The following is a 19722-nucleotide window of genomic DNA, read 5'->3' as shown; positions in this document are numbered from 1 at the left end:
GAGGTAGGACTAAATAGATTTAAATATTGGAGTAGGGTGGTGGTCATTTTTTGTGAGTGTAGTGTTAGATGGTAGGGTATTTGTTTATTTCGTTTTCAAGCAAAGTATAAGGTAGTTGTACTCCAGTCTAATAGATGGCGGTAATGCAACATATATTGGATGCCAACCGCGTTAAACCTCCTCGAAGAAGAACAACATCCTTTCTCTTCAGTGTAAACGGAAGTAAACAATGTCAACGACCAAGAAACATTTCCACTTTAGTGTTTTTAATTTGGTTATTTAGACGTTTATTAACACAATAGAACTCAGAATATAGACCATTTAACAGCAGAGCACCACATTCTTACCCCATGTAGTCTTTAATTCGCGTTGTAGACAGGACTTTATTGATATATGTTATCTAGGTAACGCTAGCTGCTAACAATGGCTAACTGTATGGTTTTTCACACTCAAATAGCCTCCATCATGGAGGTGCTTGCGAATGCAGCCGTTGCAGATATTTGTAAACTCGTAGACGACGACTATGCAGTGTTTCGTTTGGAAATTTCTCAAAGCCAGAATGATAACAGGGCATTGCGGAGGAAACTACAGCTACTGGAACTGAAGATGGCACGGGAGCGCGCAGAGAGGACAATGCGAGATCGTGTCCTCGCCAGTCGTCCCAGTAGTGTCAAGATCCTTGACCGATACAGAGGAATGGCCCGAGGTACAATTTCGCCCCATTCCCCTCTGCACATGTGTTCAGATTTGGGTCTTGGTTAGTTTTTGGATAGTATGAAATAATTTCCCTGATTACCTATGTTGTGCAGACACAATATCGTACAGGGATTCTGACCAGGTGAGCGCTACTTTTGGATGTAGATTGCAGAATGAGAGCAGGTCACACAGTCGTCAGTCAGGGCCCCGAAGAATCATTCACAGGTTGTTGTAACCAGAGCCACACATTTTTGGTTTGTCATACACGTACAATGTTTTGATTATTACTTGAAAAGTCACTAAGATTATATTTGGTTGTGGTCTTTTTTTTTGCAAAATACCTATTTTGGATGCAGCTGTTAGCTAGAATGCTAACGCTCATTGACATACAGTGCATTTGGAAAGTATTCAGACCCCTTGACGTTTTCCAAATTTTGTTACTTTACAGCCTCACTCTAAAATGTATTAAATCATTTTTCACTCAATCTGCACACAATACTCCATAATGACAAAGAAAAAAGTATTCAGACCCTTTGCCACGAGACTCATGGGGAAAGTAGTGGTATGTGTTAATTGTAGGGGTGCCCATGGGACTGGGGATCAGAAATGTCCTGTGCGAGAGAGGCAGGTTGAGGTGGTTTCCAGGGTTAGAGTAGTGCAGAAGTTGTCATATGCTGAGGCAGTGAAGAAAGTAGAGGAATATGGGTCAAGGAGGACAGATCCTGAGAGGAGTGGTGTGAGTAGTAGATCTGTACCAATTAAGCTCTGGTGCATCCTGTTTCCATTGATCATCCTTGAAATGTTTCGACAACTTGATTGGAGTCCAACAGTGGTAAATTCAATTGATTGGACATGATATGGAAAGGCCCCACAGTTGACGGTAAATGTCAGAGCATAAACCAAGTCATGAGGTCGAAGGAATTGTCTGTAGAGCTCTGAGATACGATTGTTTCGACGCACAGATCTGGGGAAGGGTACCAAAAAAAATGTCTGCAGCATTGAAGGTCCCCAAGAACACAGTGGCCTTCATCATTCTTAAATGGAAGAAGTTTGGAACACCAAGACTTCCTAGAGCTGGCTTCCCGGTAAAACTGAGCAATCGTGGGAGAAAGGCCTTGGTCAGGGAGTTGACCAAGAACCCGAAGGTCACTCTGACAGAGCTCCGGAGTTCCTCTGTGGAGATTGGAGAACCTTCCAGAAGGACAACCAACTCTGCAGCACTCCACCAATCCAGGAGTGGCTTCAGGACAAGTCTCTAAATGTCTTTGAGCGGCCCAGCCAGAGCGCGATCTCTGGAGAGACCTGAAAATAGCTGTGCAGCGACGCTTCCCATCCAAGCTGACCGAGCTTGAGGGGATCTGCAGAGAAGAATGAGAGAAACTCCCCAAGTACAGGTGTGCCAAGCTTGTTGCGTCATACCCAAGAAGACTTCAGCCTGAATATCGCTGCCAAAGGTGCTTCAACAAAGTACTTAGTAAAGGGTCTGAATATTTATGTAAATGTGATGTCATTTTTTAAAAATATAAATGATCAAAAATTTAAATCTGTTTTTGCTTTGTCATTATGGGATATTGTGTGTAGATTGATGAGGGAAAAAACGATTTAATCAATTTTAGAATAAGGCTGTAACGTAACAATGTGGACAAAGGGGTCTGAATACTTTCAGAGTGCACTGTAAGCTGTAGCAAAGTTAGCCGAAAGAGCCATAATTTTTAAGTGTAATGCAGTTGATTTGCGATGATGATAAACATTATCTAGCAGTCATGCCAGCCTTAAAATCCAATTATAATCCAAAAGTACAGTAGTGTGAAATGCATTCATAAGCAACATGTACTTTTTGTTGCTGACGTTCTATGAGAACTTCCCCATCTTCTGCAACCAAATTCTGCACATAGCCCTGGTGCAGCAATGTTTGAAAACACAGAATGGGGTCTATACCATTGAAAAGACAGTAGCTAACCTAAAAGCATATTTTCCCCCAATCACTTTCTCAGGTGAAGGAAATCTCAATGGGGGCCACAAGAGCTTTGTGAAACCAGCGGGACATAATACATGGAGTGATGACCAACCAATCACTGTTGATGAGGGGAGTGGAACCTCAACCCAGCATGTTATCGTGATAGAGGTTAGTGTCATAGTGTAACATAAAAAAATGACAGTACATTAAATGTGGCCTGTTTATTTCAGAAAGGCTCCCCTCAGCTATTCAATTGCTTACATCGTTATTTATCTGCCATAGGGGAGCTTGTGAGACTTCCCTATGACATTGTTTTCCAATTCTACTCATGTACCGGTAATAACCTCCCCTCTTCTTGTGTCAGGATGCAGAGGCTGCAGGTCCTGGGGTCAAACTGGAGAGGTCTGAAGGAGAGGAGGACACACGGCACAGCAGTGAAATCCAGACTGGACAGGCTGGAGTGCCCCTTGAAGCCACGGAGGACCATACCACCACCTCAGCGCAGCCCAGGAACCGAAGCAGCATCACGGAGGTCAGTGGAACGGCAAACGCCGTTCTCAAGTCAGAGACAGACACCAAGACTTTAACTGTAACACACAGGCTCTTACACACAGGATCTGACCACAGGTCAGACCCAGAGAAACTGGGTTTGGGGACACTGGGCTGTCCTCCTGCTCCTGGTTCAGAGTATTTACCGGTATTTCAACAGAGCCAGAGGACAGTTTATTCCCTTGGAGATGGTGATGCATTAGACACTGGTGGTGATGGCCTGTCTTGTTCTTACACTACAGAGATGGACCCTAGCAACATGTCCTTGGGTTTAGATACACAGACTGATCTGTCTAGAGGGGACTGGAACCAGTACAGTAGTAGTCTATACTCTGATGGGTGCCTAGATAAGAAAGGGGAGGTTATGGTTGTAAATGAATTGACTGTGAAATTGGAGGGCAACACTCCTCCCACATGGAATGCAGATAGTCACCTAGGAGACGGACACTCACAGGGCAGAGATTTCTTAGATTATAGGGAAATCATAGAGACAAATCCAAATGTTGCGACCCACTCCCATTTACACGTGTTCAGGGATCGTGACCCAGTGTCAACGTCGATGGGGCCTTCCGATTCAGAAGGCCGCGTCCTTTTCGATCAGGTATTGAACTCAAACGACAGTGCTAGACCCCAGGCTCAGGGAGGGGGATCAGAATCTGTCAATGGTAAAGAGAAGCGGTTCCTCTGCGTGTTCTGTAACAAAGGCTTCAGCTGCCCCCAGAAGGTAGAGATCCACCAGAGGGTCCACACAGGGGTGAAACCCTTCAGCTGTACCCAGTGTCACATGTGCTTCGCTGAGGCTGGCACCCTGAAGAGGCATCAAAGAGTCCACACAGGGGAGAAACCCTTCAGCTGTACCCAGTGTGAGAAGAGGTTCTCCCGTCAGCACCAGTTGAAGATGCACCTGAAGGTCCACACCGGAGAGAGGCCATTTGCCTGTATGCACTGCGGGAAGAGGTTCTCAGAGAGGAGATACCTCAGGATACACCAGCAGAAAAACCATTCCACTCTATAACATAGAAAGTAACCATTCCACTCAATAGCGTCTGATGTTAACATCAAACCCTGCATTGAAGGTAGACTCATTGAAATGACATAGATGCACAAAGTAAACAGCAGTAGTTGGTCAATTTCCGCAACAACAAAGAGCATTGAAGTGCAAGGCGCAGACATTGTGGGATATTTAAGGCATATATATAAGCCTGACATTCAGAGGTTTAGCTACAACCTTCTAAAGTCGAGGAGTCAAAGAAATTTGACTTTGCTTGGGAAGTAATCTTATACCATATGTGACTCTCGCTATCAATTCACTTTCTGTAAAATATAATATGTATAATAAAATTGAATGTTCATATAAATTATAATTATAATTATATATGGTAGCAGAATAATTTTTGGGGAAATCTGGTCTATCATTTATTTTCCTTATCCATTATTTTGTATTATTATTATTATCATTAAATAGCCTACCTAAAAGATGTAACGAGTCTTTGTTAAACTATGTAGAACTGCAGGAAATTAGCTTCCTAAACAAAATTCCTAGGTCCCTCAAATTGAACAAAATCAAGCTGGGAGGGGCTATAGAATGATCACAAATACCTGTTTCATCACTTATATTTAACTACTTATTTTTTTCCAAATACACTTTTAATGAGAAAATGAATGCAGTTTATCAAGTTCATTCAGATTTGTAGTTGAGATGTGTGTATATGTGGTTTTTATATGGTCTAGTTAAAACTTGTTTGTTTAATAAACAAAACATTTGACTTTTCATTCTAAGACTTTCATTGAGACTCCCTTTAATATACATAACTTCTGATCATATAAATCACACAACAGCACTTTATAACCAATATAAACTAAATATACCTACACATACACACACACACACACTAACAAACACCTATTTATTATGGAACATTATGCCAGACAAAATTGAACGGGCCTATTTATATAATGAATTCGTAGGGCAGAAATGATAAAATATTAAAGTACTGGACCTCTAAGTAAAGGCTTCAGTCATGCAAAAGCTATACATAAATCCAATATGGTTCGCTCCTTGTTCAAGAAGGACCTTATTCCCTTTATTCAGATTATAACCTCACTTTCGGTTGTTTGAAAATTAAACAATCTTCAAAATATCACTCTTTTTAAAACAAGCCATAGAAAGCTGGTTGCCATTTCAGTTTAATCCAGCAGAAAAAAGACAGAACAAATATTACAACACATATTATGGTTAAACTCAAATATACTAATTGATATAAAAAATAAAATAAAATAAAAACAGTAATCTTTGTAAATTATATCATAAATAGGACTGGTAGAGTTATTTCACACATGCAGTTTACAAAAATATGGAAATGTCTGCTCTATCCAAAATTACAACCAACTGCAGCATTACTGCAAAAATGAATGAGGCAGGTGAAAGGGGTACAAGGTAACGCATTTGTCTGTCATTAAAGACCAAAATTGGTTAAAGAAAATTGTGATAAATAAAAGTATACCAGTTTCATTTTAGGACCAAATGCACCATACAGGTTGCAAAATAGTTGAAGAGATTTTCGATGTACCGATTCCATGGTACGTGGTTTATGTGACAACTACGCTTGATTCAAAACTTTGAGTCTTTCAATTTTAAATTATTATACAAGATTCTTGCAACCAATATAATGTTATGCACAGTGTGTATCTATATATCTTTATTTCTACAGTGCATTCAGAAAGTATTCAGACCCCTTGACTTTTTCCACATTTTGTTATGTTACAGCCTTATTCTAAAATGGTGTAAATATTTTTTTCTCCTCACCATTCTACACTCAATACCCCAATACCCCAAAGCAAAAACAGTTTTTTTGAAAGTTCATCAAATTTATAAAAATAAAAAAAACTCTGATCATCTTTCCCTCGATCCTGACTAGTCTCTGCCGCTGAAAAACGTCCCCAACATGATGCTGCCACCACCATGCTTCACTGTAGGGATGGTGCAAGGTTTCCTCCAGACGTGACACTTGTCATTCAGGCCAAGGAGTTCAATCTTGGTTTCATCAGGCCAGAGAATCTTGTTTCTCATGGTCTGAGAGTCCTTTAGGTGCCTTTTTGCAAACTCCAAGCGGGCTGTCATTTGCCTTTTACTGCGGAGTGGCTTCCGTCTGACCAATCTACCATAAAGGCATGATTGGTGGAGTGCTGCAGAAATTGTTGTCCTTCTGGAAGGTTCTCCCATCTTCACATATGAACTCTGGAGCTCTCTGAGTGACCATCGAGTTCTCGGTCACCTCCCTGACCAAGGTCCTTCTCCCCCAATTGCTCAGTTCGGCCGGGCGGCCAGTTCAAGGAAGAGTCTCGTGGTTCCAAACTTCTTCCATTTTAGAATGATGGAGGCCACTGTGTTCTTGGGGACCTTCAATGCTGGTACCCTTCCCCAAATCTGTGCCTCAATATAATCCTGTCTCGGAGCTCTACAGATAATTCCTTTGACCTCACCTCATGGTTTGATTTTTGCTCTGACATGCACTGACAGGTGTGTGCCTTTCCAAATCATGTCCAATCAATTGAATTTACCACAGGTGGATTCCAAAAATAAGGTATTTCAGTTTATATATATTTTTTTTATAAATGTGCAAACATTTCTAAAAACCTGTTTTCGCTTTGTCCTTATGGAGTATTGTGTGTAGAGTGCTGAGGAAAAATATTAATTTAATCCATTTTAAAATAAGGCTGTAACATAACAAAATTGGGAAAAGGGGAAAGAGTCTGAATACTTTACGAATGCACTGTATATATGGGGGATACAACCATCCCAGCTCTGCAGATTTTGCTGCGAAGGGACAGAGTCATTAGATCACTTGTTTTGGTACTGCCCATATGTGGCTTGTTTTTGGTTGCAGATTCAGGAATGGCTGAAAAATTGCTACATTTACCTGGCGCTAACTCTGCAAATAGCACTGCTGGGTGATTTTGAAAAGTCATAGTCAATCGATCAATAATATAATAATACTCTTAGCAAAAATGGTAATCTTTAATTTACAATTGTAGAAACAATGAGAATAGAAAGGTTCAGAACTTTGGTCAAACAACACAGTTGAAAAATACAGTGGGGAGAACAAGTATTTGATACACTGCCGATTTTGCAGGTTTTCCTACTTACAAAGCATGTAGAGGTCTGTAGTTTTTATCATAGGTACACTTCAACTGTGAGTGATGGAATCTTAAACAAAAATCCAGAAAGTCACATTGTATAAATTAAGTCATTCATTTGCGTTTTATTGCATGACATAAGTATTTGATCACCTACCAACCAGTAAGAATTCCGGCTCTCACAGACCTGTTAGTTTTTCTTTAAGAAGCCCTCCTGTTCTCCACTCATTACCTGTATTAACTGCACCTGTTTGAACTCGTTACCTGTATAAAAGACACCTGTACACACACTCAATCAAACAGACTCCAACCTCTCCACAATGGCCAAGACCAGAGAGCTGTGTAAGGACATCAGCAATACAATTGTAGACCTGCACAAGGCTGGGGTGGGCTACAGGACAATAGGCAAGCAGGTCGGTGAGAAGGCAACAACTGTTGGCGCAATTATTAGAAAATGGAAGAAGTTCAAGATGACGGTCAATCACCCTCGGTCTGGGTGCAAGATCTCACCTCGTGGGGCATCAATGATCATGAGGAAGGTGAGGGATCAGCCCAGAACTACACGGCAGGACCTGGTCAATGACCTGAAGAGAGCTGGGACCACAGTCTCAAAGAAAACCATTAATAACACACTATGCCGTCATGGATTAAAATCCTGCAGCGCACGCAAGGTCCCCCTGCTCAAGCCAGCGCATGTCCAGGCCCGTCTGAAGTTTGCCAATGACCATCTGGATGATCCAGAGAAGGAATGGGAGAAGGTCATGTGGTCCGATGAGACAAAAATAGAGCTTATTGGTCTAAACTCCACTCGCTGTATTTGGAGGAAGAAGAAGGATGAGTACAACCCCAAGAACACCATCCCAACCGTGAAGCATGGAGGTGGAAACATCATTCTTTGGGGATGCTTTTCTGCAAAGGGGACAGGACGACTGCACCGTATTGAGGGGAGGATGGATGAAGCCATGTATCGCGAGATCTTGGCCAACAACCTCCTCCCCTCAGTAAGAGCATTGAAGATGGGTCGTTGCTGGGTCTTCCAGCATGACAACAGCCTGAAACACACAGCCAGGGAAACTAAGGAGTGGCTCCGTAAGAAGCATCTCAAGGTCCTGGAGTGGCCTAGCCAGGCTCCAGACCTGAACCCAATAGAACATCTTTGGAGGGAGCTGAAAGTCCGTATTGCCTAGCGACAGCCCCGAAACCTGAAGGATCTGGAGAAGGTCTGTATGGAGGAGTGGGTCAAAATCCCTGCTGCTGTGTGTGCAAACCTGGTCAAGAACTACAGGAAACGTATTATCTCTGTAATTGCAAACAAAGGTTTCTGTACCAAATATTAAGTTCTGCTTTTCTGATGTATCAAATACTTATGTCATGCAATAAAATGCAAATTAATTACTTAAAAATCATACAATGTGATTTTCTGGATTTTTGTTTTAGATTCCGTCTCTCACAGTTGAAGTGTACCTATGATAAGAATTACAGACCTCTACATGCTTTATAAGTAGGAAGCACTGCCGATTTTGCAGGTTATCAAATACTTGTTCTCCCCACTGTATATGGCAATTAGAAATCAAAATGGGATGGTCTTCAGGGATAGATGGGAGGGGTTGAGAGTAGCTGAAGGGTGGGCCCAAAATAAACAGAAATAATGTAAAATATACTATGTCCGTAAAATGTATATAGTACAGTGCCTTGCGAAAGTATTCGGCCCCCTTGAACTTTGCGACCTTTTGCCACATTTCAGGCTTCAAACATAAAGATATAAAACTGTATTTTTTTGTGAAGAATCAACAACAAGTGGGACACAATCATGAAGTGGAACGACATTTATTGGATATTTCAAACTTTTTTAACAAATCAAAAACTGAAAAATTCGCCCAAATTATTCAGCCCCCTTAAGTTAATACTTTGTAGCGCCACCTTTTGCTGCGATTACAGCTGTAAGTGGCTTGGGGTATGTCTCTATCAGTTTTATATCTTTAGTTTGAAGCCTGAAATGTGGCAAAAGGTCGCAAAGTTCAAGGGGGCCGAATACTTTCGCAAGGCACTGTATGTATAAGCTGTAAGTTGTCCATTTGTTTACTGCAATTAGGGAAAAAAAACAAAAGTATACTTCAAAATAGTTTAGTCGGGTTTGTCTGATGATGACTTTTGACTTATCATAGCTGACTCTTATTTACCCACATCCTCATCATTTATGTCCACCATGATGGGTGTAACAGCAATGTAGTTATTCTGTAACTACAGTACAGGTCTCATGTAGTGGAGATGGGTAAACACTCCATGTTTAAAGTGTGTTTTATCTCTGCGTTTTTAGTGTGTACTGTACGTATCTGATGGAGTGTATGTCTATGTAATCTGTATCACCTCTCTCTTCCAGGAGGAGGAGGAGGTGCTACTGGTGAAGGAGGAGGGGTGTGAGGAGGGTCTGGGGAACCCTAAGGGGATCATGGTCATGGAGGACAACCAGACTACACCTCCTCCTGAACCCACAGAGGAACCAGCTGAGCAGCACAGGACCACACACAGTCTCACTGAGGTGAGCCGACTGTAAACTACTGTCTGAATGGTATTAGGTCAGGGCCCGTATCCACAAAGCCTCTCAGAGTAGGAGTGCTGATTTAGGATCAGTTTTGCCTGCCTTGTTTCCTGTTATTAGTTGATTTTGTTAGTGCATCCCTATATCTAATTTATCAGCTGTTGTCAAAGCCAAAAATCAAATTTTATTTGTCACAGGCGCTGAATACAACAGGTCGGGTTTTCAGGGAAGTCAGGAACCAATATACACAGTCAGTTAGGAAAGCTAAGGCTAGCTTTTTGAAACAGAAATTTGGATCCTGTAGCACTAATTCCAAAAAGTTTTGGGACGCTGTAAAGTCCATGGAGAATAAGAGCACCTCCTCCCAGCTTCCCACTGCACTGAGGCTAGGAAACACTGTCACCACCGATAAATCTATGATAATCGATCATTTCAATAAGCATTTTTCTACGGCTGACCATGCTGTCCACCTGGCTACCCCTACCCCGGCCAACAGCTCTGCACCCCCCGCAGAAACTTGCCCAAGTCCCCTCTACTTCTCCTTCACCCAAATCCAGACAGCTGATGTTCTGAAAGAGCTGCACAATTTGGATCCCTACAAATCAGCTGGGCTAGACAATCTGGATCCTCTCTTTCTAAAATTACACGCCGAAATTGTTGCAACCCCTATTACTAGCCTGTTCAACCTCTCTTTAGTATCATCTGAGATCACCAAAGATTGGAAAGCTGCTGCGGTCATCCCCCTCTTCAAAGGGGGAGACACTCTAGACCCAAACTGTTATAGACCTATATCCATCCTGCCCTGCCTTCCTAAATCTTCGAATGCAAAGTTAACAAACAGATCAAAAACCATTTTGAATCCCACCATACTCCGTTCTTGTTGGCTGGCCCTCACTACATTTGTCGCCAAACCCACTGGCTCCAGGTCATCTATAAGTCTTTGCTAGGTAAAGCTCTGCCTTATCTCAGCTCACTGGTCACCATAGCAACACCCACCTGTAGCACACGCTCCAGCAGGTATATTTCACTGGTCATCCCCAAAGCCAACACCTACTTTGGCCACCATTCCTTCCAGTTCTATTGCTGCCAATGACTGGAACGAATTGCAAAAATCACTGAAGCTGGAGACTTATATCTCCCTCTCTAACTTTAAGCATCAGCTGTCAGAGCAGCTTACCGATCACTGTACCTGTACACACCCCATCTGTAAATAGCACACCCAACTACCTCATCCCCATATTGTTATTTTTTTTCTCTTTTGCACCCCAGTATCCCTACTTGCACATCATCATCTGCACATCTATCACTCCAGTGTTAATGCTAAATTGTAATTATTTCCATTCTATGGCATATTTATTGCCTTTACCTCCCTAATCTTACTACATTTGCACACACTGTACATAGATTTTTCTATTGTTTTATTGACTGTACGTTTGTTTATCCCATGTGTAACTCTGTGTTATTGTTTTTGTTGCACTGCTTTGCTTTATCTTGGCCAGGTCGCTGTTGTAAATGAGAACTTGTTCTCAACTGGCCTATCTGATTAAATAAAGGTGAAATCATTTTAAAAAATAGAAATACAGTTAAATGCTTACTTACAAGCCCTTAATCAACAATGCTTTAAGAGGTTTTAAGAAAAATAAATTTAAGTAAAAAATAGAAAATAAAAGTTACAAGTTACAAATAATTAAACAGCAGCAGTAAAATAACAATAGCGTTATGACATCCAGGCATTTCAAGTATACTCAATTTTCGAAACGTCGCACACTAATCTTTTATTTTTCATATACTCAAACAGCTTACTATTTAGGATGCAAATATGGTTATTCAGACACAGCCCATGACTTTCAAGGATCCAACCACGAATGAGTGTCAAAGAATAAAATCTTAGTATCAAATCAACTAAAACGTTTGAATAGTACTCATAGCGAATTTCTTAATCCAACATCCTCTCACTCTGTATCTCTTACAGTCAGTAGACATGGAGGAAGGGAAGCCTGATCTGCTGCTGGTCAAAGAGGAGACAATAGAAGATGGACCAGATAGCATTGATCTGCTGAGTGGACTAAAGATGGGGGAGCAAGGTAAGGGAGAAATACATATAACCTACATACAGTAATATCAGGATGTAGGAATGGACATAAACCTAACAATTTCAAAGACCAATGTATCTAAAAAGGGAGGAGGCACCAAATTCACTGGGGTGGAATTGGTGTGGAGGGTTCATGGGTGGCATTTGACAATTTCTTTGAATTCCTCATGTCTAAATTATTGTTAGAAAAAGTTTGGTCCAAATCAGAGGTTAGATGCTATATTTATTGAACAATATATGAATCCTATAAACTAGAATGGACAAGTTGGGTGCAATCAATTAGCTTCATTTCTCAGAGATGAAATTATATTTCAAGCGAATAATGTTGCAGGAATGCTAATCTTATCTATTTCGAACAACAAAAACAATTTCAGAACAATCTGAGATGGTGGGTGTCAAAATCCTCTTTCTTGTGCTTCTTGAGGTGGAATGACCCTAAAGCATCCATACCAGGAGTCCACCCTCACATTCAGATACTCAAATGAACTCATCACATGCACAAATGAGTCTGGACAATTGGCTCACAGTGTAAGACGCCTAGTTCCTGACGCTTATCCCCACTTGCGACTTAAGTTCAAATCCCCAATGGGGTCATCATTTTTCCTTTGATATGTGGACATTCATTGTGGTATTGTGTTGAGAAGAAAAGTGCAGTCGTCACCTCAAATGAAGATGAAGAATGAATTTCATAAGGAGCTAGGCCTAAGACTTTCTTCTGTCGTCTTCACAAACATACTGCTAGGACCTACAAATATCTTAGTATATGAGGCTGCATGGTTGTGTACACTTGCCTACATGTAGGATAGGGCTACATTTTATATGCGTTTTTAGAATCATTATCTAGCTTACCTTGTCTCACGTGTAACAAAGTGTAAATTGACTGGTCTGGCTAGGTTCACCAAGTGTCCAGACTTGCCTTCTCCTAGCTTTACAACTTGAAGTCACTCAGACCAAGACGCAGGCTGTAGAATAGGCCTAATACATAAATATTTGTTGCTACAATGAATATACATTTGAAGTCAGAAGTTTACATGCACCTTACCAAATACATTTAAACTCCGTTTCACAGTTCCTGACATTTAATCCTAGTAAAAATTCCCTGTCTTAGGTCAGTTAGGATCTCCACTTTATTTTAAGAATGTGAAATGTCAGAATAATAGTAGAGATAATTATTTATTTCAGCTTTTATTTCTTTCATCACATTCCCAGTGGGTCAGTAGTTTACATACACTCAGTTAGTATTTGGTAGCATTGCCTTTAAATAGTTTAACTTGGTTCAAACGTTTTGGGTAGCCTTCCACAAGCTTCCCACAATAAGTTGGGTGAATTTTGGCCTATTCCTCCTGACAGAGCTGGTGTAACTGAGTCTGCCCACAAATGTTCTATATGTTTGAGGTCAAGATTTTGTGATGGCCACCCCAATACCTTGACTTTATTGTCCTTAAGCCATTTTGCCACAACTTTGGAAGTATGCTTGGGGTCATTGTCCATTTGGAAGACCCATTTGCGACCAAGCTTTAACTTCCTGACTGATGTCTTGAGATGTTGCTTCAATATATCCACATAATTTCCCTCCCTCATAATGCCATCTATTTTGTGAAGTGCACCAGTTCCTCCTGCAGCAAAGCACCCTCACAACATGATGCTGCCACCCCCGTGCTTCATGGTTGGGATGTTGTTCTTCGGCTTGCAAGCCTGCCCCTTTTTCCTCCAAACATAACGATGGTCATTGTGACCAAACAGTTCTATTTTTGTTTCATCAGACCAGGGGACATTTATCCAAAAAGTATGATCTTTGTCCGGTTTTTGAGCAGTGGCTTCTTCCTTGCTGAGCGGCCTTTCAGGTTATGTTAATATAGGACTCGTTTTACTGTGGATATAGACACTTTTGTAGCTGTTTCCTCCAGCATCTTCACAAGGTCCTTTGCTGCTGTTCTGGGATTGATTTGCACTTTTCGCACCAAAGTACGTTCATCTCTAGATCTCTAGGAGACAGAACGCGTCTCCTTCCTGAGCAGTATGACGGCTGCGTGGTCCCATGGTGTTTATTCTTGCGAACTATTGTTTGTACAGATGAACGTGGTACCTTCAGGCATTTGGAAATTGCTCTCAAGGAGGAACCAGACTTGTGGAGGTCTACAATTTTTTCCCCTGAGGTCTTGGTGGATTTATTTTGATTTTCCCATGATGTCAAGCAAAGAGGCGCTGAGTTTGAGGGTAGGCCTTGAAATACATCCATAGGTACACCTCCAATTGACTCAAATTATGTAAATTGCCTATCAGGAGATTCTAAAGCCATGACATCATTTTCTGGAGTTTTCCAAGCTGTTTAAAGGCACAGTCAACATAGTGTATGTAAACTTTTGACCCACTGGAATTGTGATACAGTGAATTATATGTGAAATAATCTGTCTGTAAACAATTGTTGGAAAATGACTTGTGTCATGCACAAGGTAGATGTCCTAACAAACTTGCTAAAACTATAGTTTGACCCAATTGACCTAAGCAGGGCCAAATTGACCTGTTGAACAAATGCGAATGGATGGCGGCTCTACCGCTTGAGGTCTCTGATGAGTTGAATTTGTTATTTTGTTACCGGATATAAATTATATGCTCAGCTGGCCGTCCACAGCATCGTGGCTTATTTGGCCAGGTTGCCCTTTGAGAAAAGCTAGCAGCTAGCCATTTTAGACTGATGGTTTAAAGCAAGTCTAAGCAAAAGTTCATAAGTATGGTCCCCTTATGTAGAGTTGTCTCTGCCATGTTTCTAAAGGTTGTTGGCTGGAGGCTAACAGAGGAGACTGGGCGGCCATATTGGATTCCCAGACCCAGATGGGTGCAACCAAGGCCTCGGGGGACGACACCAGAGGCAACATATTGGAGGTCAGTGGATGGGAATCCATTTACTTTTTACCAGCTGAAGATGCACCTGAAGGTTCACACGGGAGAGAGGCTGTTGTATGTAGTTGGAAACTGGATGAGGTGAACTAAGGAAAGAATGAGTATGATGAGGCAGAGTAGATGATATGGTGATGGTGCTGTAAAAATGCTCCACTGATGAAGAGGGACAACCTTATCATGGTGTTTGATGCTGGTGTTTTATAATGAGGAAAATTCATTTTATCAAAGCGAGGGTACCAGATTTACAGAAAAGGTCAAGTGTTACCATAGTGAGAAATTATTCTACTTGTCACATCGCTTTGTGCAATAAAAGTACTGTACTTCATGTTCTGTGAGTGTATGACCATTTTGTTCAAATTAAATACAAAATCAACTCTGTGCTGACTGACTTTCAAAAAATGTTTTTCAGGCACAGACTTTCCCTTATCTCAGTCAAACCAAACATGAATTATTGAATCAACACATAAGGACATTTGTTATAGTAAGCTCCATATTGTTAGGTGCTTGAATCACAGTGTTAGAGATGGGCTTGACTGTGGTAAACAGTTTATAATATGATGTCATGTTTCTGTGTGTACAGCAAAGAGTTTCTTATATAAGGTTTTATGCTTGTCTTTACAATTGTTGTTTGCAGTGTGCAGTCCATGAGGACCTGCTGAAATCTGGTGTTGCTGGCGGGAGAGACTGGACCTCTGAAGCGGCTGGTCACAAACCCTGGCCCCGGATCAGAACCCTGGATCAGGAGCCGTCACTCTTCCTTCCCGAGTCAGAACCAGAACCGAACCACGAGGGACAGAGACTCCAGCACCACGCAGAACACAACCAGTGGACAGGTGGACTGAACAACCTCAGTCCTGGTGGTCATCAGATAGACAGAGGCTCCAGTCCACAGCCCAGACCCTTCTCTTCACAGTCTCAGTGCAGGGATGGAGCAGGGCCTGGGCCTGATAGAGATAGACCCTCCTGTTCCTATGATACAAACACCACAGTATCCATGATGAACAGAGCAGGTCACCCTGCACTTCAGCCTTCACAGAGAGTGGTGGGAGACTCTCCTGGTGGTAGTCTATCAGGAAGTCTGTCTTCTCCTTCAGGGTCTTGTCTAATGACTAGTGACTGGATTCATAGAAAGCCTGGACCTGGGTCTAGCCTTCCTCAGTTACCTCATGGTTACCCCACCAATACAGACAGGGCCAGGATGGGTGGTCACCACGAGAGGTACCTAGCCTATAACACAGCACACAATCCCAACAACACCCAAACAATGGCTAGAGGTCAAGGAGGGAGCTCAAAGACTAACCACCTGACGGTGGTGGCACCTGCTTCTACCTCCTCTGGTGTCATTGGGTCACAACGTGGGAGGCCGAGCATTAGGACGGACGCTGAAAAGCCGTACGCCTGCCCCACGTGTGGGAAGCGCTTTGCTAAGACAAAATATATCAAGCAGCACCAGACCGTTCACACCAAGGAGAGGCCTTTCAAGTGCAAACTATGTTACAAGAGCTTCTCCTTCCAGAGTAACCTTATCAAACATAGGAGTGTCCACAATGGGGATAAATCGTAGCACTGTGGCTTGAGATGTACACTGGGGAGATCTGGGAACCAATTCTTTAGCTGACATATTATAGTCATCTTGTGAAGTGTCTCAGAGAGAGGGTTTTTTGGAATACTAAGTCCCTCAGTTGAGCATCTGGGTACGCTCACATTCTCACATGATACAGACTTGTTGTTTGGTGTGCTGGCACAGTAAATCCATTTTGAATTCGCTCACTTTTTGAAAGCATCCGTTATGATTTAAACAAAACTTTCCATACATGTTTGCCAATAGAAGAAGTTGTCAGAAAGTGACGCGTGAACTCCAATGTTGCAGCTTGGACCCTATTTCACATTATCTGAAGTTTGTGTTGTGCCCCGCCATCAGTTGAGACACAACATGCTCTTGAATACAGAGTGGGTGTCATTTCAATCATAGAAATATAACTCACAGAACGGACCTATTCCTTCAGACCACTGCAATTTACATTTTTATTGAATTTACATTTTTACTTCTAATTACTACCACAACAATGACCTTCGGTCCACCCACAGTTTAATGTCAATTTAAAGGGTCATGTCTATTATATTATCTTTATTTCAATAGGTTTCCTATGGAGGATTGGCAGTATAATTTTAAACAACAGATATTCACATACAAGTCAACATTCTCGGATGTGTGGACCTCCAACCATCTTTGTGGTACCATTTTTAAGTTTACATTTTTGTACATTTATCATCCAAAACATGACACCCACCCTGTATTCAAGAGCAAGTTGTGTCTCAACTGATGGTGGGCACAACACAAAAACCTTAGATTATGTCAAGTAGGCTAAGATACAACATGTGTGAATATGAAAAAAATCTCATTACAGATTTAGATAATTGACTTAATAAAACGTTTTTTTAAATACTTAATTAAAAACAAATATATAAAATAAATCTCCAGAAATCATAAAATAGTTTGACAACCCTGTTTTGTAAGCTTTTAAATATAAATCTCAACCGTTTATCTTTTCCAGTGATGAAGACATGGATGTCTCATGGTATGGTGGGGTATGCAAAATGGGTCATCTTTGAGCACCTTTATCTCCTGAATGTTTTGGTATTCAGGTCCAAAAAGTTACTTTTCGACCACTTCTACCATGGGTTTTGTTCAAATCAAAAGGGGTGCCATCAAAAAGTGGTTGAATTCAAATGGATTTACCCATAGCCAAAACACTGTCATTAAAGTGTAACACTATATTTCCCCTCTGAATTTGGTTTTGGCTATGTTCTATTCATAACAAATATAATGTCCCTCTTGTTATAACACCCCCTCCCCCCAACATTATTTGGCAATCAGGTGATTGATACCTGTTCCTTTATGTAGAAAAAAAAAAATAGATCAAATCTGTTAATAAATGAGAAATCATTTTGTGAGTGGGTTACACTGGTGAAAAAGAAAGGAAATGAGAAGTAAAGTTGTAGTGGAAAATAGGAAACTCTCAGACTCGTTTTTAGTTGGAGTGAGGGTTTTGGACGAATGTAGCCTTGGAGATCCTTTTGAAGTCTCGATAAATGTCATGCATGCGGCGTTGGGTGAAGTGACGTCAGTACGGTTCACAAGAAGTGGGCTTATATAGATATTTTTTTGTGTCAACGGAGCAGAAGAAGCGCGTGCATTGGGCCTCAAGAAGATATGAGTGGAATATTTTGTGTATGGATCTTCAAATCAGAGTGCCTATCAAGGGGGTTATCTATCGGGTTGCGTGTAACGGATGTGAAATGGCTAGCTTAGTTAGCGGTGCGCGCTAAATAGAGTTTCAATCGGTGACGTCACTTGCTCTGAGACCTTGAAGTAGTGGTTCCCCTTGCTCTGCAAGGGCCGCAGCTTTTGTGGAGTGATGGGTAACGATGCTTCGTGGGTGACTGTTGTTGATGTGTGCAGAGGGTCCCTGGTTCGCGCCCGGGTATGGGCGAGGGGATGGTCTAAAGTTATACTGTTACATGCGCATAAAGTACGTGCAGATGTAATACCAGAGGAAGTAGGTGGAGTGGTTGGTGCCCTTTGACACCGTATGGTGGATTGAGTGAAGAAATTAACTTCATCCACACTTTTGTTTACAGCCAAGGCATTGGGGCGGCAGGGTAGTCTAGTGGTTGGAGTGTTGGACTAGCAACCGAAAGGTTGCAAGCTCAAATCCCCAAGCTGACAGAAGCTGTCGTTTTGCCCCCGAACAGGCAGTTAACCCACAGTTCCTAGGCCGTCATTGAAAATAAGAATTTGTTCTTAACTGACTTGCCTAGTTAAATAAAGGTAAAATAAAAATTGCAATAAATCCAGGTAAAGGATGTTCTGCCCTCACAGGCCCCCGAGCCTGTTTAGTAGGGGTGTGACTTGAATTGGAATGTGACTGACAGAGTGTGATGGGTTTTTTCAGGGGTGGACTGGGACAAGAATTCGGGCCTGGCATTTTATCCACACCAGCCCACATCACAGTGCGCGCCGCCAACTCATTTTCCACTGGCGTCACTAACTTTTACAGTTGGTGACACCAGCCCATGATATGGTCGAACCCAAATGTCCAAATCATGAGTTACCATCTAATCAAGTCATTCATAGTGCAAAAAAAACACATTTCACCGTTTTATTTCCAAAATCGGGTCACCTTAATTGACAATATAGCAAATGTAGTCAATTTGTCAACCCAAAATTCATGACAATCACTGGATTAGGTTGCACATCAAAATATCATATATTAAAACATAAGTCCAAGCAGGAATGTATGAGTTCATGATATTTTGATATGCATCCTAATCCAGCCATTGTCATGAGTTTTGACTTTGAATGTGTGTTTGCGTGACCTCAGCTCAGCCTATCAGAAAACTGGGCCGGCAATCCTGATAGGTCCATCCATTGCCCACTGATCAGCCAAAGGCTCATTAGCAAAAAATAATTAATAAAGGCCCATGGGCCACCGGCCATGTCATCTTACTCTTTTTGTATATAGAAAAATAAAGCAATAAGTTGTGTGTGTAAATTTCGACCAGCCCACCCAACAAAAAAATTATCTAGCCCATCTGGCATTTGACAGATGGCCAAGCTGCCTCTGGGTTTTTGAATGATTTTAGATTTTTCCCCCTTTCCTACGATATTCCTGCAAAAAAATATATAGTTTACTACCCATACAGTAGGTGGCGGCATGCACCTCAAACGATTGTTTGCCGACGACCACAATACCATAGAAGAAGGATACTTAGATATTCTTGCCTGTTTCATGTTCAGGGCTAGAAGGGATCCAGCTTTTGTCAAATTAAAGTCCGATTTGACTTTTC

The 19722-nt window shown here is 41.6% G+C and overlaps 3 protein-coding genes across 3 annotated transcripts in view; 2 read left to right on the top strand and 1 right to left on the bottom strand.

Moving 5' to 3' along the window:
* Positions 1-19722, top strand: part of LOC139418939 (zinc finger protein 282-like) — a 189983-nt gene that overhangs the window by 39798 nt on the left and 130463 nt on the right. The window lies entirely within an intron of this gene.
* The window catches only part of LOC139418947 (uncharacterized), a 349701-nt gene that overhangs the window by 229792 nt on the left and 100187 nt on the right, over positions 1-19722 (bottom strand). The gene's annotated exons all lie outside the window — the stretch shown is intronic.
* Positions 194-17881, top strand: LOC139418937 (uncharacterized). Its single transcript, XM_071168726.1, has 7 exons — positions 194-706; positions 2691-2821; positions 3018-3185; positions 9720-9878; positions 11851-11962; positions 14744-14853; positions 15506-17881. Exons 1-7 carry the CDS (start codon positions 424-426, stop codon positions 16433-16435), a joined length of 1893 nt encoding a protein of 630 aa, XP_071024827.1. The 5' UTR covers positions 194-423; the 3' UTR covers positions 16436-17881.

This window comes from Oncorhynchus clarkii, chromosome 10 (assembly GCF_045791955.1).
Source record: "Oncorhynchus clarkii lewisi isolate Uvic-CL-2024 chromosome 10, UVic_Ocla_1.0, whole genome shotgun sequence".
NCBI classification, from domain to species: domain Eukaryota; kingdom Metazoa; phylum Chordata; class Actinopteri; order Salmoniformes; family Salmonidae; genus Oncorhynchus; species Oncorhynchus clarkii.
This window is presented reverse-complemented; position numbering and strand designations above follow the sequence as displayed.

Bases quoted from the DNA above. Each gene is read 5' to 3' on its own strand.
- LOC139418937 (XM_071168726.1), top strand. From the start codon at position 424: ATGGCTAACTGTATGGTTTTTCACACTCAAATAGCCTCCATCATGGAG. The intron at 2,822-3,017 runs GTTAGTGTCATA...TTCTTGTGTCAG, and splicing joins AGCATGTTATCGTGATAGAG to GATGCAGAGGCTGCAGGTCC. The intron at 14,854-15,505 runs GTCAGTGGATGG...TGTTGTTTGCAG, and splicing joins CCAGAGGCAACATATTGGAG to TGTGCAGTCCATGAGGACCT.